Source organism: Rana temporaria, chromosome 1 (assembly GCF_905171775.1).
Source record: "Rana temporaria chromosome 1, aRanTem1.1, whole genome shotgun sequence".
Taxonomy (NCBI): domain Eukaryota; kingdom Metazoa; phylum Chordata; class Amphibia; order Anura; family Ranidae; genus Rana; species Rana temporaria.
This window is the reverse complement of record NC_053489.1, coordinates 9,783,372-9,804,435: the sequence shown is the minus strand read 5'-3', so window position 1 is coordinate 9,804,435 and position 21,064 is coordinate 9,783,372. Positions and strand designations below refer to the sequence as shown.

The 21,064-nt window shown below is 44.4% G+C and overlaps 1 protein-coding gene across 1 annotated transcript in view; it reads right to left on the bottom strand.

The window, feature by feature from the left end:
- Nucleotides 1-21,064, bottom strand: part of LOC120924566 (probable carboxypeptidase X1) — a 132,271-nt gene that overhangs the window by 36,040 nt on the left and 75,167 nt on the right. Inside the window, exons 6-7 of the mRNA XM_040335551.1 lie at nucleotides 9,943-10,093; nucleotides 5,189-5,280 (exon numbers count right to left, since the gene is read on the bottom strand). Coding sequence (XP_040191485.1) covers nucleotides 5,189-5,280; nucleotides 9,943-10,093 — 243 coding nt within the window. The remainder of the gene's footprint in view (nucleotides 1-5,188; nucleotides 5,281-9,942; nucleotides 10,094-21,064) is intronic.

Here is a 21,064-nt window from a genome sequence, read left to right as displayed (position 1 = left end):
CTACTAATACTCTCTAATACTCTACTAATTCTCTACTAATACTCTCTAATACTCTCTAATACTCTACTAATACTCTACTAATACACTACTAATACTCTCTAATACTCTACTAATACTCTACTAATACACTACTAATACTCTCTAATACTCTACTATAACTCTACTAATACACTACTAATACTCTCTAATACTCTACTAATACTCTCTAATACTCTCTAATACTCTGCTAATACTCTACTAATACTCTACTATAACTCTACTAATACTCTACTAATACTCTCTAATACTCTACTAATACTCTCTAATACTCTCTAATACTCTACTAATACTCTACTAATACTCTTTTATACTCTACTAATACTCTCTAATACTCTACTAATACTCTCTAATACTCTACTAATACTCTACTAATACTCTCTAATACTGCACTATAACTCTACTAATACTCTCTAATACTCTACTAATACTCTACTATAACTCTACTAATACTCTCTAATACTCTACTAATACTCTACTAATACTCTCTAATACTCTACTATAACTCTACTAATACTCTTACTAATACTCTCTAATACTCTACTAATACGCTACTAATACGCTACTAATACTCTACTAATACTCTCTAATACTCTACTAATACTCTCTAATACTCTACTAATACTCTACTAATACTCTCTAATACTCTACTAATACTCTGCTAATACTCTCTAATACTCTACTAATACTCTACTAATACTCTTCTAATACTCTTCTAATACTCTACTAATTCTCTACTAATACTCTACTAATACTCTACTAATACTCTACTAATACACTACTAATACTCTACTAATACTCTCTAATACTCTACTAATACTCTACTAATACACTACTAATACTCTCTAATACTCTACTAATTCTCTACTAATACTCTCTAATACTCTCTAATACTCTACTAATACTCTACTAATACACTACTAATACTCTCTAATACTCTACTAATACTCTACTAATACACTACTAATACTCTCTAATACTCTACTATAACTCTACTAATACACTACTAATACTCTCTAATACTCTACTAATACTCTCTAATACTCTGCTAATACTCTACTAATACTCTACTATAACTCTACTAATACTCTCTAATACTCTACTAATACTCTCTAATACTCTACTAATACTCTCTAATACTCTCTAATACTCTACTAATACTCTACTAATACTCTTTTATACTCTACTAATACTCTCTAATACTCTACTAATACTCTCTAATACTCTACTAATACTCTCTAATACTGCACTATAACTCTACTAATACTCTCTAATACTCTCTAATACTCTACTAATACTCTACTATAACTCTACTAATACTCTCTAATACTCTACTAATACTCTACTAATACTCTCTAATACTCTACTAATACTCTACTAATACTCTTACTAATACTCTCTAATACTCTACTAATACGCTACTAATACGCTACTAATACTCTACTAATACTCTCTAATACTCTACTAATACTCTACTAATACTCTACTAATACTCTACTAATACTCTCTAATACTCTACTAATACTCTGCTAATACTCTCTAATACTCTACTAATACTCTACTAATACTCTTCTAATACTCTACTAATTCTCTACTAATACTCTACTAATACTCTACTAATACTCTCTAATACTGTACTATAACTCTACTAATACTCTCTAATACTCTACTATAACTCTACTAATACTCTACTAATACTCTACTAATACTCTACTAATTTTCTACTAATACTCTACTAATACTCTCTAATACTCTCTAATACTCTACTAATATTCTACTAATACTCTCTAATACTCTCTAATACTCTACTAATACTCTACTAATACACTACTAATACACTACTAATACTCTCTAATACTCTCTAATACTCTACTAATACTCTACTAATACACTACTAATACTCTCTAATACTCTACTAATTCTCTACTAATACTCTCTAATACTCTCTAATACTCTACTAATACTCTACTAATACACTACTAATACTCTCTAATACTCTACTAATACTCTACTAATACACTACTAATACTCTCTAATACTCTACTATAACTCTACTAATACACTACTAATACTCTCTAATACTCTACTAATACTCTCTAATACTCTGCTAATACTCTACTAATACTCTACTATAACTCTACTAATACTCTACTAATACTCTCTAATACTCTACTAATACTCTCTAATACTCTCTAATACTCTACTAATACTCTACTAATACTCTTTTATACTCTACTAATACTCTCTAATACTCTACTAATACTCTCTAATACTCTACTAATACTCTACTAATACTCTCTAATACTGCACTATAACTCTACTAATACTCTCTAATACTCTACTAATACTCTACTATAACTCTACTAATACTCTCTAATACTCTACTAATACTCTACTAATACTCTCTAATACTCTACTAATACTCTACTATAACTCTACTAATACTCTTACTAATACTCTCTAATACTCTACTAATACGCTACTAATACGCTACTAATACTCTACTAATACTCTCTAATACTCTACTAATACTCTCTAATACTCTACTAATACTCTACTAATACTCTCTAATACTCTACTAATACTCTGCTAATACTCTCTAATACTCTACTAATACTCTACTAATACTCTTCTAATTCTCTACTAATACTCTACTAATACTCTACTAATACTCTACTAATACTCTACTAATACACTACTAATACTCTACTAATACTCTCTAATACTCTACTAATACTCTACTAATACACTACTAATACTCTCTAATACTCTACTAATTCTCTACTAATACTCTCTAATACTCTCTAATACTCTACTAATACTCTACTAATACACTACTAATACTCTCTAATACTCTACTAATACTCTACTAATACACTACTAATACTCTCTAATACTCTACTATAACTCTACTAATACACTACTAATACTCTCTAATACTCTACTAATACTCTCTAATACTCTGCTAATACTCTACTAATACTCTACTATAACTCTACTAATACTCTCTAATACTCTACTAATACTCTCTAATACTCTACTAATACTCTCTAATACTCTCTAATACTCTACTAATACTCTACTAATACTCTCTAATACTCTACTAATACTCTCTAATACTCTACTAATACTCTACTAATACTCTCTAATACTGCACTATAACTCTACTAATACTCTCTAATACTCTCTAATACTCTACTAATACTCTACTATAACTCTACTAATACTCTCTAATACTCTACTAATACTCTACTAATACTCTCTAATACTCTACTAATACTCTACTAATACTCTTACTAATACTCTCTAATACTCTACTAATACGCTACTAATACGCTACTAATACTCTACTAATACTCTCTAATACTCTACTAATACTCTCTAATACTCTACTAATACTCTACTAATACTCTCTAATACTCTACTAATACTCTGCTAATACTCTCTAATACTCTACTAATACTCTACTAATACTCTTCTAATACTCTTCTAATACTCTACTAATTCTCTACTAATACTCTACTAATACTCTACTAATACTCTCTAATACTGTACTATAACTCTACTAATACTCTCTAATACTCTACTATAACTCTACTAATACTCTACTAATACTCTCTAATACTGTACTATAACTCTACTAATACTCTCTAATACTCTACTATAACTCTACTAATACTCTACTAATACTCTACTAATACTCTACTAATTTTCTACTAATACTCTACTAATACTCTACTAACTAACTAGGCAGGCGTAGCATATCTCAGATACACTACGCCGCTGTAATTTAGAGCGTAGTTTCCGTATCCAGAAAGAATTTGCGCCGTAAGTTACGGCGGCGTAGTGTAAATGTGTCGGCGTAAGGGCGCGCAATTCAAATGACTAAGATGTGGGCGTGTTTTATGTTAATTCATCTTGACCCCACGTAAATTACGTTTTTTTTTTTTAACGGTGCATGCGCCGTCCGTGGGGGTATCCCAGTGCACATGCTCGAAATCACGTCGCAAATAGTCAATGCTTTCGACGTGAACGTAATTTACCCAAAGCCCTATCGCCTCCGCCGCTACCGTCACGCCTCATTAGCATGGCTCACGCCCACTTCCACCTACGCCGGATTACGCAGAGGAAACCCAGCGCAGTTTGAGAGGCAAGTGCTTTGTGAATTCTGTGCTTGCCTCTCTGCGCTGCGTCGGCGTAGCGTATATTAGATACGCTACAGCGGCAAAAATATGCGCCAATGTATGTGAATCCGGGCCTATGTATATATATACGAAACATACGAAACTGTATTTATCATTATTTTTTGGAAAATAATAAAAAGAAATTAAGATATATATATAGGGCCAGATTTTTAAAGACTTACGACGGGCGTATCAGTAGATACGCCGTCGTAAGTCCGAATCCGCGCCGTCGCAACTTTAAGCGTATGCTCAAACTGAGATACGCTTAAATGTTGCTAAAATACGGCCGGCCTAAGTCTCCTACGACGTCGTATCTTAACTGCATATTTACGCTGGCCGCTAGGGGCGTGTACGCTGATTTACGCCTAGAATATGTAAATCAGCTAGATACGCCAATTTACGTACGTACGCCCGGCCGTCGCAGTAAAGATACGCCGTTTACGTGAGGGGTTTTCAGGCGTACAGATAAACCACCAAAAACATGGCGCAGCCAATGTTAAGTATGGACGTCGGAACCGCGTAAAATTTTTAAAATTTTACGTCGTTTGCGTAACTCGTCCGTGAATGGGGCTGGCCTGTAATTTACGTTCACGTCGAAAGCATGACGATTTTCCGACGTCATTTGGAGCATGCGCACTGGGATACGTCCACGGACGGCGCATGCGCCGCTCGATCGAAACGTAATTTACGTGGGGTCACACTTAATATACATAAAACACGCCCACAGCTTAAACATTTGAATTAGGCGGGCTTACGCCGGCCCTAATACGCTACGCCGCCGTAACTTTGGCGGCAAAATCTTTGAAAATACCATACTCGCCTCTCAAAGTTACGGCGGAGTAGCGTATAGGAGATACGCTACGCCCGCCTAAAGGTACGTGAATCTACCCCATCATTTTCCCAGTTTTGTGTATACTATAGATCCCAGTCTCTGTCTGCAGAGTGTGAAAGTCTTGTCTTGTAATTACCTTCCTCATCTCCTTGTAGTTGTGGTGTTTGAACTCCAGTTTGTCTGTTGGTTGTGGTGTCTCGTGCTCCCACATGAACACAGTGTTTGGGTCTGCGGAGAGAGAGAGAGAGAGAAACCACAATTTTACATGCTCGCAGTGTTTACCTCCCTGCGGACTGCGGTCGGCCATGTTTGTCCCGTGGTTACTCTGCCTGGAGGGTGCGCAGCGCCTTCTCCTACCAGTGTCATGAATTTGGGACAGGTGTGTGTGTAACCCTTAATCCCTTATTCTAAGCTTAGCCCTGAATACAGAACGTATATGTAACCCTAAACTAAACTGGTAACGTAGAATTTTATCCTCCATTAAAAATACATATGGTGCAGCGCTCATTTAACCACTTAAGACCCGGACCAAAATGCAGCTAAAGGACCTTGCCCCTTTTTGCGATTCGGCACTGCGTCGATTTAACAGACAATTGCGCGGTCGTGCCACGTGGCTCCCAAACAAAATCGACGTCCTTTTTTTCCCACAAATAGAGCTTTCTCTTGGTGGTATTTGATCACCTCTGCTGTTTTTATTTTTTGCGCTATAAACAAAAATAGAGCGACAATTTTGAAAAAAAAATACATTTATTACTTTTTGCTATAATACAGTTTTGTTCAAAATTATTCAACCCCCTAATGCTGTAAAGGGTTTTAGGGAATTTAGTGTACATTTGTAATTGTATTCAGAATGAAATCCTACAAGGACTTCTTAAAGAACCATATGCAACTAAAATGACATCAATTGGTTTTGTAATACAGTAGTAAATGTTTATTTTGTGAATTCTTCATTTACACAATTATTCAACCCCTTAAAGACTACCACTCTGAAGAACAGAGGTTCCTTGAAGTGTTTTCAATCAGGTATTGAAAACACCTGTGGATGTCAGGGAGCAGCAATAAAGCCTAATAAGCACCAATCAGATCAGGCAGCTTTAAAATGACTGATACTCAGCTCCTTCTAGACATTTACTGGTGTGGTTACAAACATGGTGAAGTCAAGAGAATGGTCCGGGAAGACAAGAGAAGAGGTGATTACTCTTCACAGGAAGGGCAATGGCTATAAGAAGATTGCAAAGATGTTAAACATACCAAGAGACACCATAGGAAGTATCATTCGCAAATTCAAGGCAAAGGGCACTGTTGAAACGCTACCTGGTCGTGGCAGAAAGAAGATGCTGACTTCGACTGCTGTGCGCTACCTGAAGCGTAGAGTGGAGAAAAGTCCCCGTGTGACTGCTGAGGAACTGAGAAAATATTTGTCAGATGTGGGTACTGAAGTTTCTGCTCAGACAATACGGCGCACACTGCGTAATGAAGGCCTCCATGCCAGAACTCCCAGGCGCACCCCCTTGCTGTCTCCAAAGAATAAGGAGAGTCGACTGCAGTATGCCAAAAGTCATGTGGGCAAACCACAGAAGTTTATGGGATTGTGTTCTGTGGACTGATGAAACAAAATTAGAACTGTTTGGGCCCATGGATCAACTCTATGTTTGCAGGAGGAAGAACAAGGCCTATGATGAAAAGAACACCTTGCCTACTGTGAAGCATGGCGGGGGGTCAATCATGCTTTGGGGCTGTTTTGCTTCTGCAGGTACAGGGAAGCTTCAGCGTGTGCAAGGTACCATGAATTCTCTTCAGTACCAGGAGATATTGGATGACAATGTGATGCAGTCCGTCACAAACCTGAGGCTTGGGAGACGTTGGACCTTTCAACAGGACAATGATCCCAAGCATACCTCCAAGTCCACTAGAGCATGGTTGCAGATTAAAGGCTGGAACATTTTGGAGTGGCCATCGCAGTCACCAGACTTAAATCCGATTGAGAACCTCTGGTGGGACTTAAAGAAAGCAGTTGCAGTGCGCAAGCCTAAGAATGTGACTGAACTGGAGGCTTTTGCCCATGACGAATGGGCGAAGATACCCGTAGATCGCTGCAAGACACTTGTGTCAAGCTATGCTTCACGTTTAAAAGCTGTTAGTACAACATCCTTTTACAGTTCTAAGATTGAATGTCACTTGGGGGTTGAATAAAACTGATAATGATGTGAGCACAGAAAAGACATTTGCGGTTATTTCATTATAAATGTTATGTTATATTTGTCTGACCTACACGTGCCTATTTGATTTAATTGTAAGCAGGATGACTGAATGATCAAAATCAATGTCAAACTGTGCAAAACAATCAATTTCAGTGGGGGTTGAATAATTTTGAATACAACTGTAAATATCCCCCAAAAATATATAAAAAAACATTTTTTTCCTCAGTTTAGGCCGATACGTATTCTTCTACATATTTTTGGTAAAAAACAATCGTAATAAGCGTTTATCGATTGGTTTGCGCAAAATTTATAGCGTTTACAAAATAGGAGATAGTTTTATTGCATTTTTGTAATTTTTTTTCTTTTTACTACTAATGCCGGCGATCGGCGATTTTTTTCGTGACTGCGACATTATGGTGGACAATTCGGACACTTTTGACAGATTTTTGGGACCATTGTCATTTTCACAGCAAAAAATGCATTTAAAATGCATTGTTTATTGTGAAAATGACAATTGCAGTTTGGGAGTTAACCACAGGGGGCGCTGTAGGAGTTAGGGTTCACCTAGTGTGTGTTTACAACTGTAGGGGGGTGTGGCTGTAGGTGTGACGTCATCGATTGTGTCCCCCTGTAAAAGGGAACACACGATCGATGACGCCGCCACAGTGAAGAACGGGGAAGCCGTGTTTACACACAGCTCTCCCCGTTCTTCAGCTCCGGGGACCGATTGCATGTGCCCAGCTGTGCCATTCTGCCGACGTATATGTGCAGGAGGCGGTCCTTAAGTGGTTAAAAAATACATCTGCACGTCTACTTTTCTCTTAGTCCCCCTTGAAAAGTCCCTCAAATACCTGTTGATCCTGCCACCTAATTCAGCTTCATGTGATGGGGTGGCAACGATGCTGCACCGCTACTGTATTCAGAGCAGAGTTGTCACTCTCATGATTGCACCGCAGTGGGAGGAGAAGGCCTTGTCTGGCCACACTTAGACCCGCCACACTGCTTTCTGGATTCACAACTTGGATTTTCGGAGAAAGAAGAGATATAGGGGAGGGGTTGGTTTGCCATTCAGGTGATTGGCTGTCACAGTGGTCATATGATCAGGAGTCTAATCTACCAGTGCCCATTCGCCACTCTGTGACAGCTTCCTCTTTCTTACTTCGCCCACCCCTCCCTCTTTTTTTCCTTTCTTTCTTTGCCTCCCTCCTTCTTCCTCCCTTCCTCCCCTCCATCTCTCTATCTTCTTCCTCTCCCCTTCCTCCTACATCTCTTCTCCTCTCCCCCCTTCTTTCTTCCTCCTGCCCCCCTCCTTCTTCCTTCCTTTCTCCCCTCTCTCCCTCCTCCTTCTTCCTTTATCCTCCTTCCCCTTCCTCCCCTCCACAATCTCCCAGTGTAATCTCCAGAACTGAGCTATTAGTTTGACAGCTTAGTCCTACACAGAACAGGAAATGGCCTTCTGCAGGGGTGAGAGTGGCTCGGGGCCCCATATGTTCTCCTTGAAGCATGGCGCTCAAGGTGGGTGCCTTTTCTGGCTCAGCATGGCCATGTCTGACACCAAATCTTTAACCTCAATCCACCTCTTGAACCTAATTGTTATCTTATTGAGGAGGGAGGGGAAGGTAGGAGGGAGGGGAGGGGGAAGAAAGAAGAAGAATAGAGAGGGGAGGAAGGGGAAGGAGGAGAGGGGCAGGAGGAAGAAAGAAGGAGGGAGAGGAGAAGAGATGTAGGAGGAAGGGGAGAGGAAGAAGATAGAGAGATGGAGGGGGAGGAAGAAGGAGGGAGGCAAAGAAAGAAGGGAAAAAAAGAGGGAGGGGTGGGAGAAGTAAGAAAGAGGAAGGGGGAAGAAGAAAAGAGGGGAGAAAGGTAGATGGAGTGAGGGAGAAAAGAAGAATGCCAAAGGAGGGAGGGGAGGAAGAAAGAAGGAGAGAGGAAGGAAGAAGAAGGAGAAGAAGAAGAAGAAGAAGCAGAAGAGAGGTGGGGGGAAGGAAGGAAGTAAGAAGGAGGGAGGGGAGGAAGGAAAGAGGAGGGAGGAGAGCAAGGACATGGGAGGGGAGGATGGGATGGAAGGAAGGAGGAAGAAGGAGGGGGGAGGAAGTAAGAAAGAGAGAAAAGAAGAAGAGAGGAGGGGGAGCCAGGAAGAAGGAGGGAGAGGAGAAAGAAAAGAGGAGGAAGGATAGAGAGCAAGGAAGTGGGAGGGAGGATGGGAAGGAAGGAGGGGGAGGAAGGAAGAAGGAGAGAAAGGGAAAAGGAGAGAGGAGGGGGGAGGAAGTAGGAATGAGAGAGGTGGGGGAAGGAAGGAAGAAAGAAGGAGGGAGGGGAGGAAGGAAAAAGGGGGAGGAGAGCAAGGAAGGGGAGGGAAGGATGGGAAGGAAGGAGGAGGAGGAAGGATGGGGAAGAAGGATAGAGAAGGGGAGAGGAAATAAGAAAGAGAGAGGTGGGGGAAGAAGGACGAATGAAGGAGAAGAGGAAGGAAAGAGGAGGGAGGAGAACAAGGAAGTGGGAGGGGAGGATGGGAGGGGAGAAAGGTAGAAGGAGGGAGGGGAGAAAGGTAGAAGGAGGGAGGGGAGGAAGGAAGGAGGAGGAAGGAGGGGGGTGAAAGAAAGAAAGAAGGTGGGAGGAGAGGAAGGAAGGAGGGGGAGAGGAGAAAGGGAGAAGAAGGAAGGAGTAGGCGGAGCTCTAGATAGCACACCTGGAAGAGGGCATCCCAGAATCTCCGCTCTCAGGCAGACGGTGCCATTTTCAAACCAGCTCTGTGGATTGATCCTTATGTAGCGCCCAACCATTGGGGTCGGCAGTCGGTTCAGGATTGGTGTTTCTGGGTCTTTATTTGCTTTGAATATCTAAAAAATAAAAAGATTTTCAGATTTTAGAGTTCAGCCACAATACACACATTTTAAGCATCAAATATTTCTTATTGGTTTAAAAAGTAAATATGGACCAGGTTGCAAAATCACACATAGCCAATGGAAACATTTAGTTTAAGAGGGAAGTGTGGGTAACGCTTTTTTTAGTCATATTTCTCTTGTGGGTCACATGGGTGTACTTACTTATGCTCTCCTGTGATCCTAAATCAGCTGACAGTCGGCTAAAGCACTACTTTAGTACTGCTAGTACTAAATAATAATATTCATATAAATACTATCTCAAAAAATTAATTGACCCCCATCATTCTATTATTTATTGACCACCAGACATATACTGACCACTTTTTGATCCCCAGTCATTGTTTTGGGCTCTTGGATAGTCCCATTGGGCCTTGGGAGTCAATAGAAACCACTTTGGGGAACCCTGATTAAGGAAAATCTGAAAAATTGGTGTTCTGTCCCCTTTAACAGAACTATACTTTCAGAAAAATAGAAGAGAGAAGAATTGTGTACTTGGGCACAGTGTGCGGTTCGTAATAATAATTCTCTCTGTGGGCAGAGTACTGTAAATATGGACACTGGACCCAGTTGTGGGCACAATATTTGCTCGTTGGCAGGTCCTTAGACTGGGAAAATCTTGTAGAATCCAAAATCCTCAACCTGATTTTCCCACGTGTCAGCACTTTACTTTGTATGCAGTTGTCCCTAAACTTTCTCAGGGACCCAACATTTGTTCTGAGACTGGAAAAAAAATAATAACAGAGGGCCATATTCTCGTACTTTCTGCGGCGGCATCGCGTAAGCTATTTACACTACGCCGCCGCAACTTACTGGAGCAAGTGCCGTATTCCTCAAGCACTTGCTCCGTAGTTTGCGGAGGCGTAGTGTAAAAGGCCCGGCAGTGTGCTACGATCATCTTCCTGTGTACCGTTTTTGGCTCGTCCCTGACTTCTCCTGGTTGCCTGTGCCCCCTGACCTTTTGCCTGTCTCTCGGTTACCCTTGTCTGCCTGTTGCCCTGACCTCGGCCTACCGATCACTACCATTTGTCCTGTTGGCTGCTTCCCTTCTCTCCCTGCGGAGTGTGACCTAGGGGATCTCAGGGGTCGCGACCTGGATCCAGCTGCGGCGAAGGCCACCCTCACCACTAGAGGCTCTGGTGAACACAAAGCTGGGTCTTAGACTCCGCGCCCTGGGTGATCTTGGGTTCACGCTTCCCCTCTGATAGCAGCAGTCGGCTATAGGGTTCACTACCCTGAGGTGCATCCCTGACCCCTACAGGGTGCACTTGTCACCTGGCCACGGGTGACCTGACAGGAACCCTGTATATGCCACATTAGAAAGACTGACTGATTCATACTGTTAGGAGATGCTGATGTCAACTCCAGACACCTGTCTGTCTGTTGTCTGTTATAATGTGTGAATTAACTCTTCTATTGTGTGAAGGAGTTCTGTGTTGATTGGTGATAATGTTGATTGGGACTTCTGAGCTACAAGACGGCAAGTCTGGCCTAAAGGTCATGTCTCTGAGTCATCTAGGCTGTCTAAAGGATTGCTAATTAGCTCATGTTAATTAGGTTTCTGGTCACAGGTGTATATACAGAGTAATATGAGCAGGAGGTATGCACCTCCTCTTTTACTGTATAAAAGAGCCTATATTCCTTTCAATAAATCCTATTCCCTGTTTGACCCTCAACACAGAGCTTTGTCTCGTACTTGGGGGAGAATTATTCGTATGGGTTTCTTGTTTGGCTGATTGGAGTGTCCGGTAGCTGCCTTTGTGTTTGGGAATGGAATGTCTAAAACGACTTTAACCCCTTTCATACATCGGGGTGTCGTTACAGTCCTCATTGCCCAATTTTGGTCAACTCAACTGATCCAGAATGGCTAATTTAAAACATGGATACAGCTGAATATCATAGAGACATTTATGTCAAAACTGCATAGAGATCAGAGGCGCAACTAGAACCTTCAGGACCCCTATGCAAGAAGCCATGAAGGGCTTATATTCCTTATATTGGGTTCCCTATCAGAGCCCCCCATTATATCAGTGTGCCCATAAGACAACCGCTCAGATCAGGGTACCCATAAGAGCCTTTTCCTTACATTAGGGTCCTCATTAGTGCCCCCCCTATACATCAGAGTCTACCTTAGGATTCCCCCTTTACATCAGGGGTCCCCTCCCTTATATACAGTTCTTAGTCTACGTTCCCCCCTACATCTGTATTAGAGACCATAGGCAGCCTCTTTTTTTTTTAGAAAGCCCATGGTGTGTGAAACACCCTCAAAAACTTCACCCGGTGCCAAAAACATGTGCACACACATAAAGAGGTGACACAAAAACGTGCAACGGGTGTACACAAGCCCTCTAAAATCAGAAGGCCTTGCCCTGAATCCCCCAGGGGCGTTAGGCTCCAGGCAGGGACAAGGGTATTTTACACTTGGTCCATCGGGCCAAAACCAGATGGACCCCTTTCTCTGGAGGGTCTGCCGAAACAGACCCACCCAAGTACTAGGTGGGGCTCCCCCAAAGGGAGACCCCATGAGAGAGGGCGAACTAAGCCAGAAGACCATGTCCACCCCCTCCCAAGACTTTCAAGGCAGGCCTAAGGACCTACACCCTACTGGTCACACAGTGTAAAAAACGTGTACAAACATAAAAATACAAAAAGGGCCAAACAAGGGAATACATCAAGGAAAGTGGGGGAGGAAGGAAGTGGAGAGGAGAGTGAAAAGTGGGCCATAGGCAGCCTTTTTTTATATATTTTTTGAAAAGCCCATGGCGTGTGAAACACACACCCAAAAACTCCACCCGGTGCCAAAAAAAGTGCACACACATAAAGAGTGACACAAAACGTGCAACGGGTGTTACACTTGTCCTCCACAAGGAAGGACCTTACCAGTGGCGGTTCGTCCATAGAGGGCGCTGGAGCGCCGCCACCTCTGGCTCTCACCGCCACTGAGTCTAATAACATAGATTCATGCATTGCACGAATCTATGTTATTATCGCCGCTGTTCTATTCAGATGGTCGGCGCTCATGTCCGGCCATCTGAATAACGGCAGCTGGTTGGCTGTACGGAAGTGCCTATCAGAGCCAACGGCTTTTCCGAGTACAGTCCTCGGGTCCCGGAAGCTTATACAAGGAACGCACTAGGGATGCGCTCCTTGTATAAGACTGACAGGCGTCTCTGCCAATCAGGTTCACCGGTTCTGGTAACCTGGTAACCTGATTGACTGAAGCGTCATCGAGGGCGGGAGAAGACATCGAGGGACGGTGGAAGCAGGATGGCTGACCCCAAAAAGGTAAGTGCCCGGCTGAAATGGGGAGGGGGCATTTTACAGGGCACAGTGGCAGAATTTAACAGGGCACAGTGGCGAGTACAATTGATGGGCACAGTGGCGAGTACAATTGATGGGCAAAGTGGCGAGTACAATTGATGAGCACAGTGGTGACAACAATTGATGGGCACAGTGGTGACAACAATTCATGGGCACAATGGTGACAACAATTGATGGGCACAGTGGTGACAACAATTGATGGGCACAATGGTGACAACAATTGATGGGCACAGTGGTAACGTTTGATGGCATGGCACAGTGGCTGCATTTGGCATGGCACAGTGGTGACAACAATTGATGGGCACAGTGGTGACAATTGATGGGCACAGTGGTGACAATTGATAGCACAGTGGCTGCGTGTAATGGCATGGCACAGTGGTGACAGTTGATTGGCACAGTGGCTGCGTTTGATGGTATGGCACAGTGGCGACAATTGATGGCACAGTGGCGACAAGACAATTGATGGCATGGCACAGTGGCTGCAATTGATGGGCACAGTAGCTGTGTATGATGGGCACAGTGGCTGCCTTTGATGGGCGCAGTGGCTGCAATTGATGGGCACAGTAGCTGTGTATGATGGGCACAGTGAGGCTGCAATTGTTTTTTTTTTTGTTTGTTTGTTTGCGCCCCCCCATAAATTTGGAGCACCAGCCGCCACTGGACCTTACCCTGATCCCCCGGGGCATTAGGCTCCAGACGGGGACTGAGGTACTTCAGAAGCCTATGCTGACCTTAATCCTCAATGAGTACACATCCGGCCCTAGCTGAGAGCCAGAAAAAACCTTGTTGTGGGCCGGTTGTGGCCATCAGGACATAGTTTGGAGACCCTGATTTACTCCTTTCCTCCCCAGCATGATGGTCCCTGGCCCACCACTTTCATTTATTGGGTTTTGCTAATATCAATCGGTATGAGGCTCAGCATCACATGCGGGCGTTATTTAGACTTGACTTTAATATTGACTCTACCCTCAAAGGCCTTTTGATATTTGCATAACTCCTCCCAGAATCCTGATTTTTTTTTCGGCATGTCTGCCATAGTGGGCAATAAACCACAATGCACCCGTTTCAAATCTGTAAAAAAAAAAAAAAAATCCCCACACAGCTAGAAATGCGACATTTTATTCATCCATGTGAAAGAGGCCTTAATCAGCTCTTTGAAAACCCTTTAGAATCACATTACCAGCAATAAAGGGTGAATGAGCCTCAATGATAATATTGCTAGAAGACTATCCTTTCTACATAAACATTTCATTGTTTTCCATGGGCACTGCTGGCTACTTTAAGTATTTATTGCCGAATCTCAGCTCTGTCCTCCAACTGGGACGTGCGCACATTACCACAAGCTCTTTCTTTAAACACTTAAGACCCGGACCAATATGCAGGTAAAGGACCAGGCCCCTTTTTGCGATTCGACACTGTGCCGCTTTAACTGACAATTGCGCGGTCGTGCGACGTGGCTCCCAAACAAAATTGGCGTCCTTTTTTTCCCCTCACAAATAGAGCTTTCTCTTGGTGGTATTTGATCACCTCTGCGTTTTTTATTTTTTGCGCTATAAACAAAAATAAAGCGACAATTTTGAAAAAAAATATCTATTTTTTACTTTTTGCTGTAATAAATATCCCCCAAAAATATATAAATAATGTGTTTTTCCTCAGTTTAGGCCGATACGTATTCTTCTACATATTTTTGGTAAAGAAAATCGCAATAAGCGTTTATCGATTGGTTTGCGCAAAATTTATAGCGTTTACAAAATAGGGGATAGTTTTATTGCATTTTTATTAGTATTTTTTTTTTACTACTAATGGCGTCGATCAGCGATTTTTTTCGTGACTGCGACATTATGGCGGACACTTCGGACAATTTTGACACATTTTTGGGACCATGGTCATTTTCACAGCAAAAAGTGCTATAAAAATGCACTGATTACTTTGAAAATGACAATTGCAGTTTGGGAGTTAACCACTAGGGGGCGCTGAAGGGGTTAAGTGTGACCTCATATGTGTTTCTAACTGTAGGGGGGCGGGGCTGGACGTGTGACGTCATTGATCGCCTTTCCCTATACCAGGGAACGACGATCAATGACATCGCCACAGTGAAGAACGGGGAAGGTATGTTTACTCACACCTCTCCCCGTTCTTCAGCTCCTGTGACTGATCGCTGGACTCTGGCGGCGATTAGGTCCACGGGTCCCGCGGGCGCGGGCGTGGAGCTTCGGGCCGGGTCGCAGGCGCGCGCCAGTGACCCACGGCTGGGCATTTAACTATCGCGTACAGGTACGTGATTGTGCCCAGCCGTGCCATTCTGCCGATGTATATCGGCGTTAGGCGGTCCTTAAGTGGTTAATATCCCTTCTACTTATAGACGTCTGCTGGCTGAGTCTCTAGTAATCAGGCTAGGCTTGTTAAAGAAGGAAAGTCGTAGTCCATTTATTAGGTTTATTATTTATGATACTTATAGAAGAGCTGGGGTCTGACCCTTAATACATTTGTAAAACCTCAGTGGTGGCAGTTAATGGGGCTTTACACCCAGGTGGGGCTGGGGGGGGGGGGGACTGACCATGCACATGACCATTATGATTGGCTGTCACAGCGATCACATGATCAGGATCCAATTCTGTTGGCTCTTGATAATTACTAGTGTAGCACCCTCTGGTGTGTGCTAGAAGTAGTTGTTAGTGTAGGAAAATGTATCTTGGCTGAGAGCCAGGCTTGGGTCGTGAATCTGGGTCAGGGTTTAGTGACTCAGGGGCTGGATGACTCCTCTGGCAGCTCTCTCTGGCACTTCTCCATGATCTGGAGGTTGGTAGAAACTTCCAGAACTGGCTCACAGTCTCCACTCTAACTAACCCCAAAGGTGTTCTATCGGGTTGAGGTCAAGACTCTGTGCAGGCCAGTCAGGTTCCTCCACCCCAAATTCGCTCATCCATGTTTATGGACCTTGCTTTGTGCTCTGGTCCAAATAGTTTGGTGGAGGGGGGATTAAGCTGTGGGGTTGTTTTTCAGAGGTTGGGCTTGGCCCCTTAGTTCCAGTGAAGGGAACTCTTAAGGCATCAGCATACCAAGACATTTCGGACAATTTCACGCTCCCAACTTTGTGGGAACAGTTTGGGGGACGGGCCCCTTCTTGTTCCAACATGACTGCGCACCAGTGCACAAAGCAAGGTCCATATAGACATGGATGAGCGCGTTTGCGGTGGAGGAACTTGACTGGCCTGACCTCAACCCGATAGAACACCTTTGGGACAGTGGCGGCCAGTGGAAATTTTTCTTGGGGGGGCGGCAAACAGTATGTCTCCCCCCCCCCCCCCCCAGGTCGGTCGGTCAATCGGTAGCACTTACCCTATCACTGGCGGCTTCCCTTGTTCAGCGGCCTCCCATTCTCCGGATCATCATGGCAACGGCTTCCGTTTCCTCCCTCCTCCTAGGTGGCCAATCGGGTGTCTTCTCTTTTTGGCCAATTGGAAAACCCACCTCTGATTGGCCGTATTGAGGATCAGTGTTTCTACAGTGAATATTCATTGGGTGTTGTAACACACCTTGGTGGGATCGGAGCGCATCCTTTGCGACCTGAGCCCACCCGACTTTGAAGCCAAGTGCTTAAAAAAAAACAGCCGCTGTAATTTATCCACCGGGTGCCCTGAAAGGGTCCGGACGCATGAATAGGGGGTGGCCGTGGCAGCCATGGATAGATTCATGCTATGCCCGAATCTATCAATTGCATATAGAGGGGTAGGGTGGAGAGAAGGCCGCGTCCGGTCGCCCCTAGTGGATGGGCCGTCACTGCTTTGGAAAGAATTATCGCGCAGACTGCGAGCCAGGCCAACATCAGTGCCTGACCTCACAAATGCTCTTCTGGAAGAACGGTCAAACATTCCCATAGACACCCTCCTAAACCTTGTGGACGGCCTTCCCAGAAGAGTTGAAGCTGTTATAGCTGCAAAGGGCGGGGCCAACTCAATATCGAACCCAACGGACTAATGGCCAGATTCAGATACAGTTACGCTGGCGTATCAGTAGATACGCCGACGTAACTCTGCATCTGCGCCGTCGTAAATTTAAGCGTATTCTGGAAACCAGATACGCTTAAATTAGACTAAGACGAGCGGCGTAAGTCTCCTACGCTGTCGTATCTTAGGGTGCAATATTTAGGCTGGCCGCTAGGTGGCGCTTCCGTTAGAAGATACGCCGATTCACGAACGTACGTGCGCCCGTCGCAGTAAAGATACGCCATTTCCGTAAGAGATACGCCACGTAAAGTTAAAGCTGCCCCCTAGGTGGCGTACCCAATGTTAAGTATGGCCGTCGTTCCCGCGTCAAAATTTTTAATTTTTACGTTGTTTGCGTAAGTCGTCCGTGAATGGGGCTGGACGTAATTTACGTTCACGTCGAAACCAATACGTCCTTGCGGCGTACTTTGGAGCAATGCACACTGGGATATGTACACGGACGGCGCATGCGCCGTTCGTAAAAAATGTCAATCACGTCGGGTCACCCCCCATTAACATAAAACACGCCCCCTCATCCTCATTTGAATTAGGCGCGCTTACGCCGGCCCCATTTACGCTGCGCCGCCTGAAGTTAGGAGCAAGTACTTTGTGAATACAGTACTTGCCTCTATGACTTAAGGCGGTGTAGCGTAAATACGATACACTACGCCGCCCTAAAGATGCGGTGCCCTACTTGAATCTGGCTATAAGACTGGGATGCCAATAAAGTTCATGTGTGTGTAAAGGCAGGTGTCCCAATACTTTTGACAATATAGTGTATATACCCATGATCCAGCACACAATTGCCGCCCTCTAGCAGTAAAACCGCTATAGGGCGGACCTTATGTGGTTAAAGCACACTCTCTTTGCTGCCACTCATATGAGTTACAAGGGCAGCAAGAGGTTAAAGTGATTAAAATATTTGTTGAAATGTTAGAAAAAAAACCTTTAAGGTTTAATTCGCCACTTTGGAGTGCAACTTTGGATGGGTGCGACTTGGATGCGACTTTGGCTTTGACCAATGATGATGGACAACTGTTGCACAACTGTGGCATGAAAAACATTCAGGTGCGACTTTCATGAGACAAGTTGAGCAAGGGTGAATGACGTTTGGCGACCCCTGGACTTGATCACCAAAAGAAAGCTTCGACTGTCATGAATTAACATATACATATATAATTTTTGCTAGGACAAAGTTACCTTTGTAACAACAAAATGATAGCAGAATAAAGGGGAATGGTTACAATCGCTGTGGTCCAGGGGGTACAGGGGTGGGAGCTGAAGTGGTTAATGTACAAAACACAAATCTCTATCCATACCAGTGGCGGTGCGTCCATAGTGGGCGCAGGAGCGCTGCCCCCTTCTCTCCTGCACCCATCACTCAACAATAGATATATTAATGCATTGCATGAATATATCTATTGTCGCTGCTGCCAACCCACTAATCAGGTGTCCGGCCCCCTGTTGAGCGCCGGCCATCTGAATAACCGCGGTGGGTGTGTTTTGGAAGCGCCTGATTAGAGGGAAATGCTCTAATTGGCTTCCTGATTAGAGCCTGTGAGCTCTAATCAGCTTCCAAATGGTTAACCAGAGGATGCACAGGCTGTGGCTGTTCATTCCCTGGTTAAACAATGCTGTGCTAGGGAATCGCTTCCCTAACACTGACCCGCCTCTCAGCCAATCAGGTGCACTGGGTTTGGTTACCGGTCACCTGATTGGCTGAAGCGACATCAAGGGCGGGAGAAGACATTGAGGGAGGCGTGGAGAGGAATGCGGCAGCTCTGATACAAGAAAGGTAAGTGCTGGGGACAAACTGGCTGCATTTTGGGACAAACTGGCTGCATTTGGGGGGGAAACTGGCTGTATTTGGGGGGGAAACTGGCTGCATTTGGGGGGGAAACTGGCTGCATTTGGGGGGGAAACTGGCTGTATTTGGGGGGGAAACTGGCTGTATTTGGGGACAAACTAACTGTATTTTGGGGGGGAAACTGGCTGTATTTGATGGGGAAACTGGCTGCATTTGGGGGGAACCTGGCTGTATTTGGGGACAAACTGGCTGCGTTTGGGGGGGAAACTGGCTGTATTTGGGGGACAAACTGGCTGTATTTGGGGACATACTGGCTGCATTTGGGGACAAACTGGCTGCATTTGACGGGGAAACTGGGTGTATTTGGGGGGAAACTGCCTGTATTCGGGGACAAACTGGCTGCATTTGGGGGGAAACTGGCTGTATTTGGGGGGGGGGGGGGGGGTAACTGGCTGTATTTGGGGACAAACTGGCTGTATTTGGGGGGAAACTGGCTGCATTTGGGGACAAACTGGCAGTATTTGGGGGAAAAATGGCTGTATTTGGGGACAAACTGGCTGCATTTGACGGGGAAACTGGGTGTATTTGGGGGGAAACTGGCTGCATTTGGGGGGGGGGAAACTTGCTGTATTTGGGGACAAACTGGCTGCAATTGGGGGGGAAACTGGCTGCATTTGGGGGGAAACTGGCTGTATTTGGGGGGGAAACTGGCTGCATTTGGGGGGAAACTGGCTGTAGGGGACAAACTGGCTGCATTTGGGGGGAACCACCTGGCTGTATTTGGGGACAAACTGGCTGCGTTTGGGGGGGAAACTGGCTGTATTTGGGGGACAAACTGGCTGCATTTGGGGTCAAACTGGCTGCATTTGGGGACAAACTAGCTCTATTAGGAGGGAAACTGGCTGTACTTGGGGACAAACTGGCTGTATTTGGGGGGAAAATGGCTCTATTTGGGGGGAAAATGGCTCTATTTGGGGGGAAACTGGCTGTATTTGGGGACAAACTGGCTGTATTTGGGGACAAACTGGCTGCATTTGGGGACAAACTGGTGGCATTTGGGGGGGAAACTGGTTGCATTTGGGGACAAACTGGCTGCATTTGGGGACAAACTGGTGGCATTTGGGGACAAACTGGTGGCATTTGGGGGGGAAACTGGTTGCATTTGGGGACAAACTGGCTGCATTTGGGGACAAACTGGTGGCATTTGGGGACAAACTGGTGGCATTTGGGGGGGAAACTGGTTGCATTTGGGGACAAACTGGTGGCATTTGGGGGGGAAACTGGTTGCATTTGGGGACAAACTGGCTGCATTTGGGGACAAACTGGTGGCATTTGGGGACAAACTGGCTGCATTTGGGGACAAACTGGTGGCATTTGGGGACAAACTGGCTGTATTTGAGGACAACATTTTCTTTTTGGAGCACCAGCCGCCACTGATCCAGACTAGCAGGAGTTAATCTATTTGCAAACTTTGTCCCGGCCAAGATCAGCAGGAGAGCGAACGCCGCTGGCGCGGGACCAACTTTCGCTCCAGGAACGGGAAGAGCGCCAAGCTAAGAACCGCAAGGCCCAAGTGCTTAGAGCCGAGCAAACAGCTTGGTGTGTCAGCGGAGGAGAAAGATGGGACTTATTAATGTTTGTCCAACACCTTCCACACAAGACAAATAAACCCTCACCGGACGGGCACCGCGGCCGCCGTACCGAGCCGCGGTGACCACATTCAAGGGGCCGCCATCTGTCTCTGCTTCCTGTAGGAGTCCTCTGAGATGTGTCACTGCCGATAGGGGGAGGGGGACACTTTGATCTGGAGGAAAA